Source organism: Quercus suber, unplaced genomic scaffold (genome assembly GCF_002906115.3).
Source record: "Quercus suber isolate HL8 unplaced genomic scaffold, Cork oak 2.0 scaffold_106, whole genome shotgun sequence".
NCBI classification, from domain to species: Eukaryota; Viridiplantae; Streptophyta; class Magnoliopsida; order Fagales; family Fagaceae; genus Quercus; species Quercus suber.
Window position 1 is genome coordinate 856415 of NW_027069571.1, and position 24005 is coordinate 880419.

At 34.9% G+C, this 24005-nt stretch overlaps 1 protein-coding gene, 1 long non-coding RNA gene and 1 pseudogene across 2 annotated transcripts; 1 reads left to right on the forward strand and 2 right to left on the reverse strand.

Moving 5' to 3' along the window:
- Positions 1-898: 898 nt before the first annotated feature.
- On the reverse strand, positions 899-2686 carry LOC112001826 (rust resistance kinase Lr10-like; annotated as a pseudogene).
- Positions 2687-7526: 4840 nt separating this feature from the next.
- LOC112001825 (protein FAR1-RELATED SEQUENCE 5-like) lies at positions 7527-8924 on the forward strand. The gene has a single exon (XM_024033999.2). It carries the CDS (start codon positions 7527-7529, stop codon positions 8922-8924), a length of 1398 nt encoding a protein of 465 aa, XP_023889767.2.
- Positions 8925-10814: 1890 nt separating this feature from the next.
- LOC136068263 (uncharacterized) lies at positions 10815-12820 on the reverse strand. Its single transcript, XR_010629649.1, has 2 exons — positions 12116-12820; positions 10815-11232 (listed from the first exon to the last, which is right to left on the reverse strand). It is a non-coding gene; the product is annotated as an uncharacterized LOC136068263 (long non-coding RNA).
- Positions 12821-24005: the final 11185 nt, after the last annotated feature.

Sequence of the window (24005 nt, forward strand, 5' to 3'; positions counted from 1 at the left end):
TTTGCTCGATCGAAATTCCATTTTGTCCAACTTCAATTTCAGCTCTTGAAATCCCAATCCAATTACAAATTGATCCACAAAATACAAAATAATCAAATGTTTAATTACAAGAAAACTTTGGCATAGTATGCCAACATAAAAGAAACCTAGCATCAATCATGATCCTGAGAATGGATTTAATGAAGCGAGTCTAGATTTGGAAGTAACCATAGAAGAGCCATATAACTTTTGATGATCCAATAGAGAAAATGCATGGTTCTTATAGGGAATCAATTATCAAGGTTCATGCATTATGGAGCAATATTGTTACTACAAGATCTCAACTGAAAACAAAATTTTCCCTTTCTTTTTTATATGTTCAACTAAGCTTTATATATGTTGACATTGCATCCACTACCAATTCTGTGTTTTGAATAATAAAGTTGGATATTTGTTAAAATTTTTTGTACAATGATCGATATTACGTACCGATGCATTCTATTGAGGAATTTAAACTATGTGCATTCTTGATAAATTATTTTATGATAAGGTCCACAACTTTCCATATTTTATGCAGTTTGAGGAATAAAAATTTAAAATAGCTAACGCTCAAGAAAAATAAGGATCATAACTTTCCAAATTGAAAAGGGAAAAAAAGAAGATATAAAATGTATCCTCCAATCTAAAACTTAATATTTTGCCTATGATACGCACTATTTGTGTTCATTGTATTGTCAAGTATACTATAGTTCTCAATTAATACTGGACTGTTAACATTACTAATTTCATTGCGAATGCCAATAAACGTTTCATTAAATATTTTAAGCAATAATGAAAAGATGTTCATTGACAAGCTAAAACTAAATACAACTCAATGTTTCCTTAAAGAAGAGATGTATTCTATCTAGGACAAAGAGTCCTATTGTATTGACACCATTACAGTTGAAGACTCCGTCGGTGATCTTCTTGATGGAGAAAATAAGAAAGGTTTAGGGGGAATTTGCAAGAAGTTGAGACTCCCTTCCAACATTTCCACCACTCTACTCATTGATGGTCGGTTTGAGGGGTTAGTTTGTATGCACCACAAACTCACTATTATCATCTTTCTTGTACTTTCTTCATCTCCTTCCTTTAAAAATCCTAGCAGTCCTAACTCTTCATTTAGTTCAAGATGCTTGTAAATCCAATGCGGAAAATATATTTCACTTGAAAAATCAACACTAACATCAACATTCTTTCGCCCTCCCACCATTTCTAAAACCATCATTCCATAGCTATAGACATCTGACTTGTAAGAGATCCCTCCAAAATTCCTACAAAATACTTCAGGAGCGATATATCCTGTAGTTCCTCTTGCACCTACCATTGATATATTACTCTTTTCTCTAGGACATATTTTTTGCGAGGCCAAAATCAGAAATCTTTGGAAAAAAGTTCTCATCTAATAGAATGTTGTGAGGCTTTATATCAAAATGCAAAATTTGTGTGTTGCAACCTCTATGCAAGTACTCTAAGCCTCGTGCAATGCCAATTGAAATCTTGTATAATGTTTCCCAACCCAATTGATGATTAGAATTTGAGGGATTTCCTTTATATATGAACTTCTCAAGAGATCCATTAGGCATAAGCTCATAGATAAGAGCTCTTTTAGAACCCTCAACACAAAATCCCTTAAGAGTGACAATGTTAACATGAGAGGTCCTACTAATGCTTGCAACCTCATTAACAAACACCTCTCCATTATCTTTTGTTTCTTTGATCAGAACCTTCACTGCTACAAAAGTGCCATCTTGTAATTTCCCCTTATAGACACTACCATAGCCCCCTTGGCCTAATTTATCATTAAAGGACTTGGTCATTGTCTTTATATCTGCATAACTGTATCTTCTAATAGCAAGAGGTCCATAATTCCTTAGAAAGGCTTCAAAATCCGGATGAGTTAGAGTTTCCTTCTTCCAAATATTAATTATTTTTATTAATGAGAACTTTCTCCAGAAGCAACATATTATAACCATTAGAACTCCAATTCCAACAGATGAAGTAGCTGTAATAAAAGAATAGAGATTATAAAGTTATGTGGTACAACAATGAAGCAGCTGTAATAAAAGGACAGAGATTATAATGTTATGTGGTGACATAACCATAACTCAAACAACCTATTGATAATATCTTGAACCTCAATAAATTTGCATTTTCTTTGTAGTGACAAAAGAGTAAGAAATGAAGAAGCAAAAGCTAAGGATGACTTGGCATCCAATACCTTAAGCAGAATAGAGGAGTTAGGTTTTATTTGACAGGAGATATGGAGCCTCGGAGGAAAATCATGAACTATGAAAAATTTAGCTATTGTACTGATGGATTCTTAGATACAAGCTAGTACATAGCATTGAACAATAATAAAAATAGAGCAAATGGAACCATTACCAAATTGATAGCAGAACCTTATATAATTGCATGAATAATACTCTAAAGATTTGATGGTTAGATATACACTATGAGAGACTGAGAGGGAATAAAAAAGGGGTCATGGTTTATGTTTTAAAGACACACAAGCTCACTTCCATATAGAATCATTTTTCTATAGGTAGGCGATCCAACCAAACATGTATATATTAGTATCAACAAATAATTTGATTAAAGAAGTAATGTTACCTATCACTATCGCTTTCAATCTCTGACTCCCTGCATCTAAAGCATCAAAGAACATCACTGTTAGTTGAATAATTTAAAAAATAATAATGAAACAAATTAACGGAGCCAAATTTGTTTGTTTATTTTTAAATTTAAATCTCAACTGTACTTAACAAAGAGCAATGAAGATCAGTCTATACGATTATCTGATACAGATTTTATAACAACAAAGTTCATTTTTCTATGTATTAATCTACAAATTCGTTTCCATGTCATTGAAGATCTAATCAAGACGTTGATTCAGAAAAAGTAATGATTATTGGAGAAAATCGCAGGATTGAGACAATTAATATAAAATTCAAATTCAAAATTTTTTTAACTTTTATATGTAATCCCATAATAAATAGAAATACTATATTCTGAAGTATTTTTAGGAAAAGTATATGAGAATCCTAAGAGGTTGACTTAATGGTTTTTAAGGCCTCATGACATCTTTGGAGTTTTGGTTTTAAAACCTTTAGCCAATATCTTAAGTTCATTCCCAAGTTATTACCTTCTGTAATAACTTGATGTGTGTGAGATAAATGGACTTCGCATTTATGAGGAAGTAGTCAGATACTCAAAGAGGTCTGGATATCCTAGATTCTAAAAAGAGAAAAAAAAAAGAAAAAAGTGTTTGAGAAAATGTGGCTCTTTAGGCTCTTGTCCAATGGATGTAGGCCACAAGATCAAACAGTGTAAACTATCATGTTTTGCTCTCATCTCTTTTTATATTCTTCATCACAAATTTCTACAACTGATTTTTAACCCCACAAAACTATGCTATGAGTCTCTTGGATGTATATCTCCCAAGATACAATGATCAACACACAAAAAAAGCACAACAATTTGAGTGCACACAAATAGAATTGTGTCTCTTTCTCTCTCTGACTCTATGCATGAAGATAGACACGCCAGATTTGTTTGAAATGAAAGAGGGGAAAATAGTTTAAAGAAACACTTGCACCAAATCAAAAACGTGTGCATTAGTGAATTAACAAATTGTTATGGACTAAAAGGTATTGCAGACAAATAGATAGATTGTGAATGTTTCACCCCTTACAACAAGTACTTTAAGTTTCTTGGACGCCCGTCTCCAAGGATATAATGATTAACAACATACAAAAGAAGTACAACAATTTGAGTGTACAACAAATAGAACTATATCTTTTTTCTGTTTTTGGCTCTATGTACAAAAATAAGAATGTAAAAACTGACTCAAATGAGTGAGAGTCGAACTATTTATATACACATTTGCACCGTTATAGAAAAAGTGTAGCAAAGAGACATATTGTTCTGGATAAAAAATAGTTCAAATAATAAAAAATTTTAAAACCGGATAATCAAAGCCCAACCCATATGCCCAACCCAATCCAAACCGGCCATGCAGCGAGGCAACCCTCGCGTGTGTGATGCCCCTTGGGATGCATCAAGCAACGAAACAGAAATATTTGCAGTACTTGTATTAGGATTTACCATAACATAAAAATGTAAAGAAATTTATATGCAAAGAACCCTACATGCATTTTCAATGTATGTGTACTGTGTACATGTAGGTCTAATTTCGTCTTGAGTTATTCGATGTCTATATATACCTTTGTCTGCAATGGCACAATGAAACTTTCCATTCTGTTCGAGTTCACATAGACCTCCCCGACCAAAACAACTGCTGCAAGCATCAGATACATACACTTGAAGGTCGAACTCAGCACTTACGAGTGAAAACAGTGTATCTTTATCTGAATGATTTTTTCTTGGGAGCTGAATAAAGGAACATTCAGCAGAAGAAAATCTCGAAGGGTCATCGTTTAAATGACTATAGTAGAGGTTATAGTCTCCGCAGCTCCTATACGTAAAATTTCTAGGGGAAGTGATATTAAGAGTGCGATTGCATTTAAACACTGTCCGAGAAGGTGTGGTGAGTTTGAAAGAGATAAATGGAGAGTTGGGAAGAGTAAAATTGGTTACGGATTCGCATTTTTGGGTATTCAAGGCATCGGAAAGTAAAAGGTCCTTGATACGTGTAGATTGTGTGGTATTAGTGTAAGAGATATTTATAACTTTATATGGTCCTCTACTCCACCCCAGTTGGATCGTCGGAGGTATTTCGTCACATTTTACTGGCAATAAACCGCAATGTGGGTGTGAGCTATCTGTGAAAGGAAAACTGATGATACCGAATTTTCCACAGTGAAAGGGTGAACAATTTGTGAGTGTTCTGTTTACTTCTTCAGCTGAGTGAAGCAGAAAGAGGCGTGAGAGAAGAAAGAAAACAAACAGAGAGACACAAGCCATCCCAAAAAACTAAAACAACGTATGTGTGCAATTTATTTTCTTCTTGCTTTCATTACTCCATATTTATATAATATATGTGGGTTATCTGTTTTTGCTAATCATGTGGGTTCACTGTTTAACACGGTAAAAGAAAGAAACGGATCCTCTCCATTTCCTTTTGAAATAGAGAGGCTCCACTTCATGGTGGAGATTTAAACCAGACAGATCCACGCTCAAAAATCATCCACATCATTTAAAATTTAAACCAATACTTAAACCGTAGTTCAGGGAGCTTAACTCAGGTTTAACTCAACCGGACCAAAAAAAAAACCTTTTTGGAGGGAAATAAAGAAACAGAGGCAAATACATCAGTTGCATTGGAAAACAAAAAAAAAAACATTTAGAGGGAAAACTGAAACAGAGCCCACGATTCACAGCTTCACAGATTTTAACCAAAAAAAAAAAAGCTTCACCGGATCCTCACACCGTGAACTGGAAATGGAGAAACAGAGGTAGATACGTTAGTTGCACTGGAAAAAAAAAAAAAAAATTTAGAGGGAAAACTAAAACAGAGTTAGTGTGGTTCAAAGCTTCACAGATTTTAACAAAAAAAAAAAAGCTTCACCGGATCCTCACAGAAGTATATCCGTGCACTAGAAAACAAAAACAAAAAAAAACCTTTTAGAGAGAAAAGTGAAACAGAGATAGCCCACGTTCAAAGCTTTATAGATTTTAACCAAAAAAAAACTTCACAAAAGGTTCAGAGAAGACATCTCTGTTTCTATCTTACCAAACAGAGGTATATCAATAAAACTTGTTTATGCTTATCTTATTTGATGTTTGATAATTTTTCTGCATTTATAGTGTTGTCTTGGTGAGTTTATATGGTTGTTTTGGTGGTTGGATGCAAGTTAGAGTTTATATGAATTTTTATTTTTAATTTTTTGAGATAATGATTGAATTTTTATAATGGCTAGATGATTCTAGGAGTATTTTTAATTTTTTGAGATAAAGATTGAATCTTTTTTTTTTTTTTGAGATAAAGATTGAATCTTTATTAGTACACACAGAGAAACAAGCTTACGTGGGCCTAACATAAGAAAATGAACATTGAAAATTTCTTGAACATATTGTTGTTTTGATGGCCACCAATAAAAGCTACACACAGAGAAACAAGCTCACAAGTTTATATTGTTGTTTTGATGGCTGGACGAAAGTTAGAGTCTTCCTACAAAATTTCATATAATTAAATAAGATTGAACATTGAAATTTCTGTTTAGACCCCAATGTGAATTAATGAGCAAAATTATCAAATTATATTGGTGAAGTGATCCACTCAAACAATTAATTTTTCACTATATTTAAGCAATTAACAAATCAATAAGTAATATAAAAAGCACAATTAAGCATGACATAACATTTGGTGAGAAGTGGAAAATCAAAAAATAATATCTTTAATGGAGAAACCACTTCGGAAAGTAGATTAGGAAAGTATAAACTAAAAACTAACTAGATTTTCAAACGGATAAAATTACATCAATAAATTTGAATTTATTACCATAAAATGTTATGGAATGGATCAACACTAAAATCCTTACACACGTGATCCTAATTCATAGTGTAATCAATAAGTTTAGTGGCACAATTTAAAATATATATATATATATATATATTTCAATGATGCACAAACTAACTATAATCGGTTCATAAGAAAATAGTATCAATGATGAGTTTATGTGAAATTAAAAAATGATTACTTGTACGCTTAATGTGGATTATGGACATATATAAAGAGGTGATCAAAAGGATACTATTGTGGTGTTGATCACAAGGTTTAGATATTTAAATTAATAAATTTCTCTTTTAAAAAAAAAAAATCTCATAATAAATAAGTTCTTTAATCATAATAAGAAGATTCCTTTATAATGATTTTTGATGGCATATTATGGATGCAAGATTTTAAAGAACATGTTTATTACTGTCATGTTTAAATTGACTGGCCTTTGAGTGAGTTGAGTTGAAATCATGCTTAGTCATCTTGAATTTTTATGTTTAGTAACAAAGATATATAACATTTCTCTCATATGAGGTACATCCTTATTAGTATGTTGATCATTCATTACATCCTCCAATTTTTTTTTTTTTTTTTTTACATCATCTCTATTTTGAAAACAAATGATAGGTGAAAGTTATAATAAATTTATGTTCAATTTTTTCTAGGGATAATGATGGGAATACATGTTCCTTCTAATGTGCCCATGGAATCTACCCCATTTAAAGGGATGGAGTTTGAAGCGGATGAGATTGCATATGGTTTTTATAATGAATATGGCAGAAAGGTTGGTTTTAGTATTAGAAAAGAGTATGTAAATAAATGTAAAAAGACTGGAGTCGTTACTTCAAGGAGATTTGTGTGCGCAAAGGAGGGAGTTCGAGGCAAAGACAAGAGAGATCAGAATGTAAAGAATCCATGAGCAGAAACAAGATGTGGCTGTGAAGCACGTTTGGTTATCATACTTAATCGAGATAGTAAAAAATATGTGGTGAGTGAATTTATTGCTGAGCATAACCACTATCTCCACCTTCCATCAACTGTGCACATGATGCCATCACAACGGAAAGTGGCTGCAACTCATGCTATTGAAATTGATTTGGCACATGAATCGGGATTAAGATTAAAGCAATCTTATGAGCTTCTTAGTAAGCAAGTTGGTGGATATGATAATCTTGGTTTTACCAAGCAAGATCATAAAAACTACTTACGCACTAAGCGACAGAGAGACATGGAGCATGGGGCAGCTGCTAGCTTGGGAAGATATTTCAGTCGTCAACTTAAGGAAAATCCTTCATATTATTTTGCTACTCAATTGGATTGTGAAGAGTTGATTACTAATATCTTTTGGGCCGATGCAAGAATGATCATTGACTATAGCCACTTCGGTGATGTAATAATGTTTGATACAACGTATAGTACAAATAGAGATGCAAGGCCACTTGGAGTATTTTTGGGTCTCAATCACCATAGAGAAACTGTTGTATTTGGAGGTGCACTCTTATATGATGAAACGATTGAATCTTTTGTATGGTTATTTGAGACCTTCTTAGAAGCAATGTCTGAAAAGAAGCCAATCACTATTTTCACAGATCAAGATGCAACAATGTCAGCTGCAATAAAAGTAGTCATGCCTGAGACATATCATGCATTGTGTAGTTGGCATATGTGGCAGAATGCTGAGAAACATTTGGGTCATTTACTAAAAACTGAGCCTCAATTTAACGTTGATTTCTTAGCATGTATCTATGAGTATGACGGTGAAGATGAGTTTCTTACAGCTTGGAATGAAATGCTAGATAAGTACGATGTTCGTGAAAATAAATGGCTAATTGATCTATTTAAATTGAAGGAAAAATGGGCCCAAGCATATGTTAAGAGAACTTTCACTGCAGGAATGAAGACAACTCAGCTTAGTGAGAGTTTCAATGCTGACTTGAAGGATTGCTTACGTACTGATCTCAATATGGTAGAGTTTTTCACTCATTTTGAAACAATTGTCAATCAAAAGCGGGATAAGGAGTTAGAAGCAGAATACAACTCTAGACAGAAATTTCCAAGATTAAAGCTCAAAAGCTCTCCTATGCTTAACCAAGTAGCAATAGTGTACACGCCTAAGTTGTTTAATTTATTTCAGACAGAATTTGAAGAGGTAATGGCACTTTCCATCCTAGAACACAATGTGAGTCAAACACATAGTTATGTGATTGGAGTTTTCAATCAAAATGGAAAATATGAGGTCATGTGGAATCCATTAGATGAGACTTTATCTTGTAGTTGCAGAAAGTTTGAGTCATTTGGTATTTTATGTAGGCATGGTTTGAAAGTTCTTGATGCATTGGATATCAAGTTGATTCCTAATAGATATATCATGAAGAGGTGGAGAAGAGATGCAAAAGATGGAAGCGGAAAAAATTGCACAACACATAACATTAAGCCGGATACTTGACTAGAATATGTAGATCGGTATTGAGATTTATGTCCAAAATATATTCAACTGGTGAATGAGGCATGTGAAACTAAAGAAGGTCATAATATTCTAAGCTTAGCAATTGCAGATTTGAAAAAAAAAAAAACTCAGTGACCTTAGGAATTGCAAAGCTAATGTAGAAGAAGACGTCATTAGGCCTTCCACCGATTTTGCAGACAAAGAAGATCAATTATGTGCTTCGATTACGATTGTACCAAAAGAAATTAAAAAAAGAGAGATTTATCGTAATAAAAAGCGTAGGCCGAAATCATGGATAGAAAAGATGAGGAAACCAAAGGAAGGCACATCAAAGAAGCAAACAAAGAAAAGAAAAGTGCAGGAGGTAATCTTCAATTATCCTTATTTTCACCATTCTATTTTATTTTTACACATTAATATAGTATACTATTATTGTTGCTAAACTAGTACAATTTTTACAGGAAATATATGCACCTGACGTCATGGTACAAAAGAAAACTGAAGATATATCTTCTAGAAATATTACTAGTTTTACACAACTTTTAATGGTAAAGATATTTACAATTATATATTTTATTTTGATATTAATAATAGTTTAGATGCATGATTTGATAATTTTAATGCTAAGCTTGTGATATGTGTAACGTGTAATTGGATTTTTTGTAGTCGGCTTCAACAAGTTCTGCAGTACATCAGGGAGGCTCATCAGCAAGTGTTGCATTAACATCACATTTAGAGAGTACATCCAGTGTTGTAGGCTCCAACAACAAAATTAATGGTGCAGGCGGTCTCTTGACTCAAGGAAGTGTTGCAAGTGGAGGTCCCTTGACTCAAGAAAGTATTACAAGTGGATGGAATCCGATGGTTCATAAAGTCAAGCCATTTTTCTAGTTTAGGATCATGTTTTATAATTTATGATACATGCTGAGATTAAGTGCTCATATTTTGTAATTTTCCTAGTTTAGGACTGGAGTTTTGATGGTCCAAAACTTAGTCACATTCAAATGTTTATATTTTTTATTATTTTGGAAAGAATACTTAATCTGCATGTCTGATGTATCTCTGCAAGGTGTTAATTTCTGCATAATTATTTGTTGCTGCATAAATTGTTACTGTTTCTGCATAATTTCTGCATAATTATTGCATAATTACTGTTACTGTTACTGTTACTGTTACTGCATATTTACTGTGACCGTTACTGCAAACTGCATAATTACTGTGACTGTTACTGCATAATTACTGTGACTGTTACTGCATAATTACTGTGACTGTTACTGCATAATTACTGTGATTGTTACTGCATAATTACTGCATAATTACTGTTACTGTTACTGCATAATTACTGTGACCGTTACTGCATAATTACTGTTCCTGTTACTGCATAATTACTGTTACTGCAAACTGCATAATTACTGTTACTGCAAACTGCATAATTACTGTGACTGTTACTGCATAATTACTGCATAATACTGTTACTGTTACTGTTATTGCACTGTTACTGCATAATTAAGTTACTGTTACTGCATAATTACTGTTACTGCATAGGTTCGGTATTGCACATTCTGCATAATCATGTTTTTCTGCATAATTGTTGTGCTAGGCAAGAGTTGTTTTTATATATAAGTGTTGCTGTTTGGGGAAAAAATTTATATAAATAAGACAAGTTTTGATTAAGTGTTGCTGCATAAGTGTTGCTGCATAATTAAGTTTTTATATATAAGTGTTGCTATTATGTTGGGCAGGAGTTGTTTTTTATAGATATAGGTGTGTCAATTTTTATTTTGCATGAGTTTTACAATCCTTTTCCTCTCCTTACACACACAGCAGCTTTAATCACACCACCTGTGCAATACACCCTTACACCTACTTAAAAATACCTACAAATATCAATAACCCACAACTGTCACAATCCTTATTTACAATCAAAATTCAATCCTTACAATAACTGTCACAATCCTTATTTACAATCAAAATTCAATCCTTAAATCAAAATTCAATCCTTACAATCAAACAAATTTTATTAAAATGTACACTTTGATCACATAACAAAAATTCCATTAAAATAAACACTTTGATTAAAATAACAAAAATTCCAACCCAAACGTGTATTTTCCTTTGGCTTTGGACTTGAATACTACTTTTGAAGACTCTAGGCCATTATGTGTAGGGCATGGTGCAGCTGATGCACTGTGAAGCTGTGCATAGCACTCTTCATTCAGTTTTCCATCTTTTACTTCATCAAGTTTCCCCACCCCTCTTGTCTTGAAGTGTCCATTTTCTGGCTTGCAATCAATTGTTACTCGAAGCCCTACACCATGATACACAAAATTATTGTTACTTGTTCTTCAACTCATCATACTGTCATACAAATAAAAAAAAAAAACAGATCAAGCAGCTAGACTATAAAGGCATGTTTAGTCTTAATGTGACTCTGCTCACAGTCTGCACAAGCAGCTAGACTATAAACACTTAAACTCATCATACTGTCATACACATAAAAAAAAAAAAAACAGATCAAGAAATACTCCAATTTGGACAAAAAGAAAAATTCCTAACTTTTGAGGAATTCATTTCAAAGGTCTGCTAGCAGTAGCCATGGAGATTAAGCATCAACCCTAACCTTCTCTGTCTTTCAGAGCCTAGTGCATTATCCTTTAGCAATGGCCTTGGAAGTTGGAACCCGAAATTGGCACTATGTAAATTTAATTTGCAGAATAGAATCCAAGTATTTCAGATAACCACTATACAATTGGTTTGATAAAAACAATGATATCCACTGCACAATTTTTTATTTCATGTTTGGAATTCTTGTCTGCACTAATGTCTATCCCCATTTTTTCAGCATGAATCGATCGTAATGATTCTAAAACGAAAAGATCAAACACTAAAATATCTAAATTAATAATCAATGAACCAAATTCATCAATGCACCACCCATTAAATTAATTGTTTTCTTTATATTACCATCAACCAATTCTCGAAAATAACCCAATAATACTAGCCCAAAAGCTAAACAAATGCAATTAATCAAATTCCCAGAAACCAAACCAAGAAATATGGATTACTCTTTGAAAATTGAAGTCTATCACAGCATTTCATCAATATAGCACCAACCAGTCTTCAAAATTGAACATGCAAGAAAACCTAGAAACTAAACCAACATTCAAGTAAATGAATGGTGAAAGATTTACCTCTTCAACAGCACCCTTTTTCCTAGCAAAGGCAATGAAAGAATTCCCTCCAACAGAACCACCGCCATGCTCATATACTGAGTCCAAAATGAAACCCCAAGTCCTAATATCAAGCGCCGAGGGGCTTTGCCTCCTCCTCCTCCACTCGTCCACTTCTTCAGTGCTTTTGATAGACTAGGATGTACAGAACCAACGGCACAAGTGACTGAGTAAGAGGATGAACCAAATGATTGGCCATATTTCTCCAAACCCAAACCCTAACCTTCTTTGATTTGGGTCTGAACCAAATCGGCAAGGCTGGCTCACCGCAACCACCACCTCCGATGGTGGCTTCTTCTCTCCTTCGACCAAAATCTCTTTCTCTATCTCTCAATCTCATTTCCCTCCATAGATCAAACCTGAAGGATCATCAACTTCTAAATTTCTTTGATTTGGGTTTGAAATCTTTCTCTACACCCGATTCTCTCCAAACCCCAACCCTTACTCTCTCTTTGATCTGGGTTTAAAAAGGATGCGTGTATGGGTGTCGGGATCTCTTGTGAGCTAAGGATTTTTCTTTGATTTTGCTGATGGGTTTGAGTTGAGGGAGGTTGAGAGAGTTTGAACTTTGAAATTTGAGAGAGAGAGAGAGTTGGAACGGCTGGTGTGTGAGTTTTTTTTGGTCCGGTTGAGTTAAACCTGAGTTAAGCTCCCTGAACTACGGTTTAAGTGTTGGTTTAAATTTTAAATGATGTGGATGATTTTTGAGCGTAGATCTGTCTGGTTTAAATCTCCACCGTGAAATGGAGCCTCTCCATTTCAAAGGGAAATGGAGAGGATCCGTTTCCGTAAAAGACTAGAAATTTGGATACGGAAAACTTGTGAAAAATGGAGGTACTCAACCCAAACATGGCAATAAGTCTAAAGCCACCGAAAGTTTCACGAAAAGCTTCAGACTCCCTCTTTTTTGAAGTGTTACAATTATCGTTATTATTGTCTGTAGGCTTGTTGGAAACATGGTCGGTGCATTGCATGGGGATATCCATCCCTTTCATAATCATACCTCGGCTAGGGACACCACCGAGGAAAGTTCCTTACTCATCATCATTCCCATTGACACGCAGTCAAATTTTTTAGCGGAAATTCATGTTACTTGTCTAAGACCGAAAATTACTAAGTACTTTTTTCAAGGAAAATTACTAGGTACTTTTTCTAGGGGATAATGATGTGAAATGGTACTTTTTTCTAGGGTACAGTAATGTGGAATTCTTTCATTTCACATTCATGTGAGATTGTATTAAGAATTTAATTAGTAAAATTTACTATAAATGTGAGAGGAGGGAATACTACATCATCGAACTCTAAAAATATCTAATAATTATTCATATAAGAATCGTGAAGATTATGTGTAATGTGAGTCGTGTGGATTTGATATAATTAGAGTCCATTTGAGAACAACTTATTTAGCTGAAACTGAAAACTTTTTACTGAAAGTACTATAAATAAAGTTAAAAAGTAACTGAAATAGTAAAGTGAGACTCATGAATAGTATCAAAAAGTGCAATGAGACCCATAAATAATAGCAAAAAATAAGTTGAATAGTAACAAAAATAAGTTAAATAATTAAAAAAAAAAAAAAAACTGACTTTTTAAATCCATACTAAACACAACCTTAATTTCCCATGAAAAGAGGAGCCTGAATAAAAATGGAGCTAACCCAAACCTAAGTTTGATCAGCCCACATGCTATCCTCCTCCATTGACAAGCCTATGGTCTAAGGTGTCATTCTAAAAAGGGGAAAATTTGTTACACACCTGTGTGCATCCACGCAAGTTTGTAAGACATTGTCATTCCATAAAATATTGTATGATTCTAATATTACATAATATCAAACCCTTTAACAATGGGGTTCATATGGGATAATGGGAAAAGCCCAATAATTCTCACATCCAAATTTTTTATTTTTTTTGTGAGAACCTACATCCCAATTTCTATGTTTGTACATTTTTTTTTTTTTTGAATTGATTTGTACTGCTTTTAATCTAGTGAAATCTTATACATGCACATATTATATATAAAGTAGGTCGATAACATAAAGTAGGTCGATAACGTAATTTAACATATGTTATTTTATTATATATAATAAAATATTTATATCAAATTAATTAAGTTTTATATAATTCAAAATATTTTTTTCTCATCTAGTCAACTTTGTAAGCTATGAATTATCTTTTAAATGATTATATTGATCACTGTAAAGTTGTAATTTACAACTATGTGTTTTGTTGGCTTTAATTCTGTGTCAAATTTGATTGTAATTTTATTCAATCTTTTGTACCTTATATTTATTGTAGGATTTAATTGTAAGGGTTGTGTGAGAGAGAGTGTGTGTGAAGACTCAAGCAATTGAAGACTGAAGAGTTTTCGTGACTAAACACTTCTCGCGAAAGCTTTTGAGCTTCAGTGACCATTCTTGTGACTGATTCGCGACTGTCACGCTACTGCCTAACCCGCGAAACACGTGCTACTGCCTAACCCGCGAAAAGCACGTGTTTTCAGTTTTTATGTAGCAGATGTGACATGTTTTCAAATACTCTTACCTTCCCTCGCACTGCCTCTCTCGAACCCCCTTCAACCCAAATCTTATTTTCACTTAAACTCCATCATTTTCAAGCAAAAATCTTTGCAAAATCACTTCAAGGTATGTTTGCCCAAACATTATCTTCATTTTTGCCTTAGATTATGCAGATTTTAGCTTAGGGTTCTTAAAAAATTGGGGTTTTTCTAACACTGGGTTGGGGTTCTTAATTTTGTGAATTTTTTTTGGGCTGAGTCCCATTTGATCTTTGTGCATCTGTGTTGGCCCCCTGTGGCAATCTAATCATGTATTGAGGCAATTTTCACCATGTTCATGCATTGTTCATAGTTGTAGTGCATTGTTGCATGTTAGGTGTTTGACAGAATGCCCTAGTGACATTCTTGTGTTAAATTGGACTCACTTGAGTCTCTTTGCTTGGTTTACTCTTGATTGAACATGTATAACATGTTTTGGTCAAAGGGTATGTGTTTTTACACATTTTCCCAATTTGTGCCTCAATGCCATGCCATGCACACACTAGGCACACACTAGGCATCCTTTAGGCACACCGATGCACCTCCTACTGCACTCACATGCATCAGCACATGCACAGCCCAGACACACACATGCACATTCACTTAAATTCATGCATTGTGTTTATTCTTTCATGTTTTAGCTATTATAACATGATGTTTTCAGTTCTTTTGCTCTGTTTTGGGTTGGTTAAGCTCTGTTTTAGGTTGTTTTACCTTGTTTTGAACTAACATGTATCTAATCATGCTTTTGTGTTTTGTTTTGTGTTTTTGCACTTATTTCTTTTCTGTTTTGTGTTCCTTTGTGCAGATGTCTCCTACTAAGCATGCAGCTCCTAAGAGATCATCCTCCAAACATGCACGCATTGATTCTGATAACTTCAGGTCTGTTGAGGTTTATATGAAGTATAATGACTGCTACAAAAGAGCCACAATTATCATGGAAAGGGTTGTGAAATTAGATACCCTTGAGGACACCTTCATACCTGAGGTGTTCAAGGAAAGGACGTGGACAAAGCTACTAAATCCGATTGGGGTTGTGTATTCGAAGATTATCAAAGAGTTTTTCTCCAATGCTAGTGTTGAAGGGGATAATATAAACTGCTGGGTAAGACACAAAGAGTTTGTCATCACTAGGGACAGCATTCAGGAGTTCTTAGAAGTTCATCCTCCCTCATACCCAATCATGGTGCAATATGAGGATATATTGGAATCTATTGAGGAGATGGTAAAGATACTTGGTGGTACTCCGAAGAAAACCTCCACGAACACGGTCCCATTTAGTCCAAAGATAAGAACCCTTGTTCATGTGATGATCAACAATTTATACCCGGTCACCAACCTCACTACATTGTCCGCTCCAAGGACAATCTTTTTGTACGATCTCTTCACTCAGAAAGAGATTGATATTTGTGGACACATCTTCCACATTTTGAAGAGAAGCATTGAGAAGCAAAATTCCAGAACAGTTATGCCTTTTCCCTCATTGATTATAGGCCTAATTGCAAAGGCAAGGCTTGAACTTCCAAGTGGCCTCACTGTGGTTTAGAGGGACTATCCTATTGGTGCACACACAGTGACTAGGAGCATAGCTCACATCAAAGGTTCCAAAACAGGTGTGCATATGATACCACGGGATCGTGTTAAGGATAAGGGTGGCAATATAGAAGAGGAAATTGATAGATTTAGTTTTGCACCAGAGTCTTCAGTTCAACCATCTTCTTCTGCACCAGCACGAGGACCAGACAGACTCGATCGCCTTCTAGCTAGAGTAGAGCAGATGTACACTATGCTAGACTCTCATGTGCAACACACAACGGACCAGTTTGCGTAATTCCAGGGTCAGATCATTGCCTTATCCTCTCAGATCGATGATTTGTCAGTCGGCTATGGTTCAGATTCTGAGTCCGAGCAATTCTAGCCTCTTTGGCCATTTTAGTCAAAAAAGGGGAGAAAATTTTAAAGGGGAGCTTGCACAGTTGAAGGGGAGCACAGTTTAGATCTTACATTCATTGGTTTATTACAGGTGGTTTTAGCTTTATTTATGTTTTGGTTTAAACTGTTTCAGCACTTATAACTCTTGGATAGTTGTTTTTACTGCTTTTGTTTAAAGCTTTTAGTACACTATTTTAAATTTCAGTTTTACATTCAGTATTTGTAGTTATCTCATTGCTTTTGTAGCAATTTTTTTTTACTTTTAAGATATTGCTAATATGTCTTAAGTACCTCTCTCTTGTGCCCTAGTAGGATCTTGTTTCCTAGATGTAAATACTTCATGTATTTTGCGTTGGTTGAGTGTTGGACATGCAATTGATCCTTGTGAATGATCTTAATTGCATTGCGTGTCCGGATGAGCATTTACTAGCTAAATGTTCATTGTAGTCATTCTTTAATGACTGGTCCTATTTGATCAAGTTATGCCTACTTGTTTTATAGTGTTTACAAACTTGATCTCATTTTACTTGCTCATGTAAATACCATGTATTCAACTCGTCATAAGCTTAATGAAAGTTTTGTTTGTGTGCAAGTGTTTCAGGTTACAGGTTTATATGTGCAAGTGCTTCACAGCTTCTAGATTAGGTGTGAGTGAGTTTTGCCATTGTTACCAAACTCACGTTTAAGCCTAGAGTTTGTTTTAGGGGTTTTGTCACAGAACAGCCAGAGGGGGAGATTGTAAAGTTGTAATTTACAACTATGTGTTTTGTTGGCTTTAATTCTGTGCCAAATTTGATTGTAATTTTATTCTATCTTTTGTACCCTGTATTTATTGTGAGATTTAATTGTAAGGGTTGTGTGATAGAGAGAGAGAGTGTGTGTGAAGATTCAAGCCATTGAAGATTGAAAAGTTTTCATGGGTAGCTCGCGACTAAGCATCCCGTGAAATGATGCATGTGCCCTACACATAACTGGAATGCGAAGAGTCAGGACAGATGGCGACAGCTGTGTTTCGCGAGTAGCTCGCAGGTAAGGCCTTCCCGCGAGACACTCGCAAGACATTCTATTTTGCCAAGCTATACTATATATATCTGATACACACTTTCTGTACCCACACTATATATACTCACATTACCCACAAATGTTGAGGAGTGCTTCAGAGAGAAAACCCTCGCCACAAAACTTGAGAGTTAGAGATTGTTATACCCACATTTTTCTACACAATTGCTTGTGGATTTTCCTCAACTCCTACCTCTCCATTTCCATACCATTGAGAGGTTGATAGCCCAAACACTTCCCACACCCTTTCAAAGTGTCAAGTGAGGTTTGGTGTTGCTGGGAAGCATTGGAAGAAGCCAAGGATGGTAGATGCAACATGGAGCTTGTTGCGGGATCCAAGGAGCTAGACAAGACACGGTTCTGAGAAGTCTTGTTGGAGTAGGAGCTTGGAGGGCTTAGGTATATCGGGTAGATTAGACTTGGAGGGTCTCTTGCTAACCCATGTATCCCAACTGATTGTCTAGTGGATCGATTACCGCTTGGAGGGCGGCGGAAAAGTTTTTCACTGAGTTCTTTGGTTTCCTTTTTGATAACATATCGACGTGTTATCTTGTGTTTGCATTTCTCTTCCCTACTCTTTTACATTCCATTTTACTGCTGCGTTGTTAAATTCATGAATTAGAGTAGCTTGTTTGTTTATCCACTCGCATTTACACTATTTTGCACTTAGTATTAAGTTAGTATTAAGTGTGGCTCGCATCTTCAAAAGCCTTATGTGAATAGTCTAATCTCATGACGTCATGAGGTAGTGGTAATTTTGTGCAAAATAGGGGGCACACTTAACAAAAACAACATGCTTTATGTTAACTAAAGTGTGTAAGTTAATTGTTAATAAATCATAATAAGAAGGTTTTGATACAATTTTTATAAAAAAAAATATAAAAAATTGTCAATAACATTTATTGTTTTATCATTCACGCAATAAAATGTTTTAAAAATAGCTCATAAACTAATGCCATAAAGATATTGGTTAGCATTTTCCAATCAAGAATATTACCATATAAGTTATTAATGCTTAGAGCATTCCCATAAAAAATTTTAAAAAATTTAGCATTTACCATCTCAAAACTTATATTTATAACATATAACATACCACTTTACAATATTCCTTACATCAAAATTTCTATTTTTTTAACACTTCATTTAAATATTCTTTCATTATTATTTTTTATTCATTTTTTTATTATTTCTCACTCTCCCTCTGTCTCTCTCTCCCATTGTCTTTCCATCTTTCTCAACCTGGTGAAGCTTCTCCCTCCCTATGATATTTGCTCTCAAAACCTCCATTGCCTGAGCTTTTCAAGCTCATCACTGATAAACCACGGCCACAGCCACCACCACCAACCACAACCTCAACCCCTAACCACCAAAATAATAATAATAATAAAAAAACCCACGGCACAAACCGAGAAGCTTCTCCCTCTCTTTGATATTTGCTCTCAAAACCTCGATGGCTTGAGCTTTTCAAGCTCATCACCTCTAACCACATCCAAAGCCATAACTACCATCACCAACCACAACCTCAACCCCCAGCCACAAAAAAAAAAAAAAAAAAAAAAAAAAAAAAAAAACCCATGGCATAAACCGCAGTGAAAACCCACTACAGAACCGCCACAAAACCCAACACCCCAGCAACCCTGATACTCACCTTAACCCACGGCCTCAACCAACTCAACCCACGGCCTCAACCAACTCAACCACCGTTGAACCCAAACCCACTTGCAGTCATTGAGACCCATCAGACCCACTAGAGGGAGAATTTGAGAAAGAGAGATGAGAGAGAACGGGAATGAGAGAGTGAGAGTGATAGTGATAGTCTGAAGATAGAGAAAGAAAAAATATTGAAAAAAGATAACAACTTGCTACAGTGCGGTCTCAAAAATGAGAGCGCACTGTAGCAATATTGTAATTTTTTTACAATATACCAGTTTTGATGGGGTGCGTGTTTTGGGGTTCAGCTGCTAAAAAATAGGATTTATAGCATTTAGGAGGCTTAATGAGAATGCTCTTAGTGCACTACTCAAGAAATAAGAGACAATACTAGGAGATGAGTTTCTAGCTGCTGCCTTCTAGGCGAAGTGTTGGCAAGAAGGAGAAGAAGAAAATGGGAGGTGGGGATAGTCAGAAAAATAACTTGGCTCTATGTTTTCTTTTTCTCTCTCTCGCAAATTTTTTTATTTTATTTTTTATATTCAAATTATTTATGGGCTGAAATATGTTTTCTAGCCAAAATATAGTAAAAAAAAATGGAATCATGTGAACCACTAAAATCGGCCACGGTTCTCAGAACCGTATGGTCTGACTGCGGTTCGAGCGGTTCCATGCTTTTTTCACATAGAGAAGTTCTTAGGATTAAAAAAAATAGAATAACGAGGAGTTCACAGTTAACTGGATCAGACCATACGATCCAGTCCAGGTCTGAGAGCCATGATTTTAATAGTATAACTTTCTTCTCTCACTTATTTTCATAATAAAGGAAATATATATATATATATATTAATAGGTAGTTGACTTGGATATTGGATAAGGAAGACCTGTGAAAATAGGCTAAAATTATTATGAAACATAGTATATTAGTATGTGCATTGGAAAATCCCTTCGTTCCACAGCCAGAGACCACAAAGGGGAATTTGCCACTTATCTTCTCCATTGACGCGCAGTGGAAAGACTCACCTAACTCATTGACTCTTGAGTCAAAACCTCAGAACACTCAAAACTTTGTAATAGACACTGTCCTTCCATAAAAGATTTTGCGATCCTAATAGTACATAATATCAAATGCTAAAAACTTTTCAATGCCCTTTAACAATGGGGTTCATATGGGATAATGGGAAGCCCATACATACATCAATCCCTATTTTATGGTTATTCTTCATTGGTTCATAAATTAAGTCTCTATTTGGTTGGGGGAATGGAAAATGATAGGAGGATGGAAAAAAAATTAATTTTCTCTCATGTGTGTTTGATTGCGATAATGAAAGGTTGAGTTTGATTAAAACTCATTTGTACATGTTTAGTTGAGAAGAAAAGAGAGAGAGAATGAAAAAGGTAGTTTATATAAATTTAGTCATTGGCCTTATTAAAAAAATTCATGCCCAGTTTAAAATAGGAAAAAAAGAGGAAGAAGAAGAAACAATCCACCTAATTAAAAAAGAGTAATGCTACAGTCATAAACTATTTTACAACATTTTTACAAACTATTGATGTTGCAAATTTTTACTATTTTTAATCTAGGCCACCACTAACATTACATTTTTATTTACTAATAATTATTTGGAAAATACTTAAGCCACATCAGAAATTTGTAAAAATATTGTAAAATAGTTTGTGTCTGTAGTATTACTCATTAAAAAAAGAAAAAAAAATAGCAAACAAGCAATCACACCTAGTTGACGGAAAAAAAAAAAAAAAAGAGAGGCAAACAATCAAAATGAGAGAAGAATGGTAGTCAAGTCATTTGACTTCTTCTAAAAAAAAGTCATTTAACTGTAATTACTCTTCTGTTCCCCATTTTCTCCCTAAACTGGGGGATAATTCATTTTTAGTGGGTCCAGAGAGAAAATATTTGGACCCCACCAAAATCTTGCACCTTTTCCTCTCTCAACCAAACAATCAAAAAACCCATTTTCTCCCCTATTTTCCTCTACCCCGAAATCATCCAAATGGCCTATAAGCTACCAATTTACAGCCAAAACCGCATGGTCCATATAAATTTATCATAACTACTAGTTCTAGTGAGCTAGCTCAGTAATCTTAGCACATCCCTTAGGTTTTTGATTTAGAGGGCTTATTTTCGTACACCTTTTGTGGCGGTAAGAAAGTGTTGTTTCTTTCTATAAAAACATAAATAATTTTTGAGGGTTTATTTTTGCTGAATAATCATTTTTATTTTACAAAACCACCCAAAGGACCAAGCCCATCTCTTTCTGCTAGGTTCGAAATAGAGGAGGATTGAGAAGAGATGGCAACTAGCCTATCAGTAAATAGGACATAGCCCAAGAACTTGAAAGCCACACTATGCACAAAAATATAAACATCTCTGCCAACATGGAAAAAATCCCAAGCAACAAAAGTAGATGATAGGCCACAAACTGAATGACCCTTTGTGATTAAACCAATTAATTAATTAGCCAAGTTATTAATTAAACAATTTATCATGCAAATGCATGGAAGTACAAACAAATCACCAATAAACTAATTATGTAGCGGAAATTAAATGACACGGTGATTTGTTTACGAATGGGGAAAACCTTTGCGGCAAAAACCCCACCGGGTGATTTTCAAGTCATCACTTCCGAAATTCCACTATTATCAAAACAAGCTGTTACAAGTAAAGGAATCTCAAGTACCTTACCAACCTACAGTTGAACCCTTACCCCAATACCCAATTGAACTTGTTCTGTAGTGACAGTTCCCCCTTTTGATGCACGGCCTTCAACACCAACTGAAAGAGAGGTTGGCTGCAAAGTTCTTCAGTTCATCCTAAATGATAAAGATCAAGAAGATGTTTGGTCACAAAACCTAAAGGTGCAAAATACACAGCAACTTCTTTAGAAGAGATGAACTAGTTCAAAAACTTCGTCTCCGGTCACAATTTGCTCCAACAGAGTTTTTTCAATGCTTGTGCAACTTGTGAACTCTTTGACGGCTTTTAAAACAATCATTTTATATGTCTAGGGTTAGAAGAAAAGAAGGCCCAAAGACATATTCATGGATTCCAAGAAATCAGATAAGAATTTTGATTTTTATAAACCTCGACAGATAGAAGGTGTCGAGAAGCTATCGAGCAGGTGTCGAGCTTTCGGGCTTGAACAGCTTTTTTAAACCTCGATAGATACAACTGTCGAGATTTAATGAAATTGCACTATAGCTTGTTTTTCTTGGGTAGACTTGATGACTTCAACACTTGATCTTGAAACCTTGTTTCTTGAAGTATTAAAAACACCTAGAACTACCTAATTACAAGTAAACTGCATTTTGTTAATGGATTAGCCAATTACATAAAAGAATGACATATGTTCTTAATGAGAGAACCACATATGTCCTAGCAATCTCCCCTTTTGGCAATCCGTGACAAAATCACAATAAACAAATAAACATATGAGAGAAGTCATAAATCACTCAACTCATATTCACTTGTTGAATACAATAAAATCTATCCTATCACAAACTCTTGAAAAACTTTGCAAGAAAAGAGTTTATGACAAGTAGACTTTGACAATCTGTATTTCTGAAACACTTTAAACAAAAACTCATCAAGGCATTTTGTGTGAAACAGAAATAATAGATTGCATACAAATATAAGAATCATGTGTATAAAGATAGAAAAGAAACAACACATGTAAAGATAGGTGAAAGAAACATACATCCACATATATAGAGAAAATAAGTACAATGTATGTAAAACTGGTCACAAGACCTCATAAACAAGAACAATGTATCTAAAAAAGAAAGAAAAGAAAAGATACATCATAACCTCACTACATCCCTCAAGTATCAACACTCCCCTTATCAAAAATGTCCTATACTAACTCTCCCCCTAAGATGACTATTCTTATATCCCAAAACTACTCCCCCTTTTTGTCACGAGTGACAAAGGGTAGAGTGTCAAGTAGACATCTCATCAGTAGAGCTAGCATCTCCATCATCATCATCCGAAGCATCATCATCCTCGTCATCATCATCCTCAGAATCAGAAGCTGCTGAAGGAGGTGGTGAAGGAGTAGCCTCAAGAGCAAAACCATCCATGGTTGCTTGCCATCGTGTAATACGACCAACACGAACATTCACCTGATACAACTCAGTGGAGAGTGTATTGAGGCGAGCATCCATGCGCTGCAGCTGCGCCATGGTGTCTCCAAGTGAAACATCGCTTATAGAGGAAGAAGGAGCAAATATAGATGGAGCAGATCTGGATGGAGTTGAACGGGAGGGAGGAGTGGAATCCTATTGTCTCGACCTAAACTGAGCCTTATTACGTTTTACAGTAGCGGCATCTATGACACACATGAAGGTGAAAGGATTGGACACAGGAAAAGGAATAGAAAAATGGCGTAGAATCCTCGTGATAGCAGAAGGAAAGATGAGCTTATCACGGGTCACCGCATCAGAATGAACATCTATAATAGACAAAATAAAATGAGAGGAAAAATCTATGGTAAGATGCTCTAGGAGGGATAACAAAAATCGAGCACGAGGCTCAGTGATGGAGTTGTAGTGAGAAAGTGGAAAGAGTACAAAAGTCATCACCATGTTTAGGAATCTAGGACCTTTAGCAAATAGCCTACATGATGTGAACTGATGCTCA

Excerpts from the sequence above, each read along its gene's own strand:
- LOC112001825 (XM_024033999.2), top strand. The coding sequence starts at position 7,527 with ATGCCATCACAACGGAAAGTGGCTGCAACTCATGCTATTGAAATTGAT.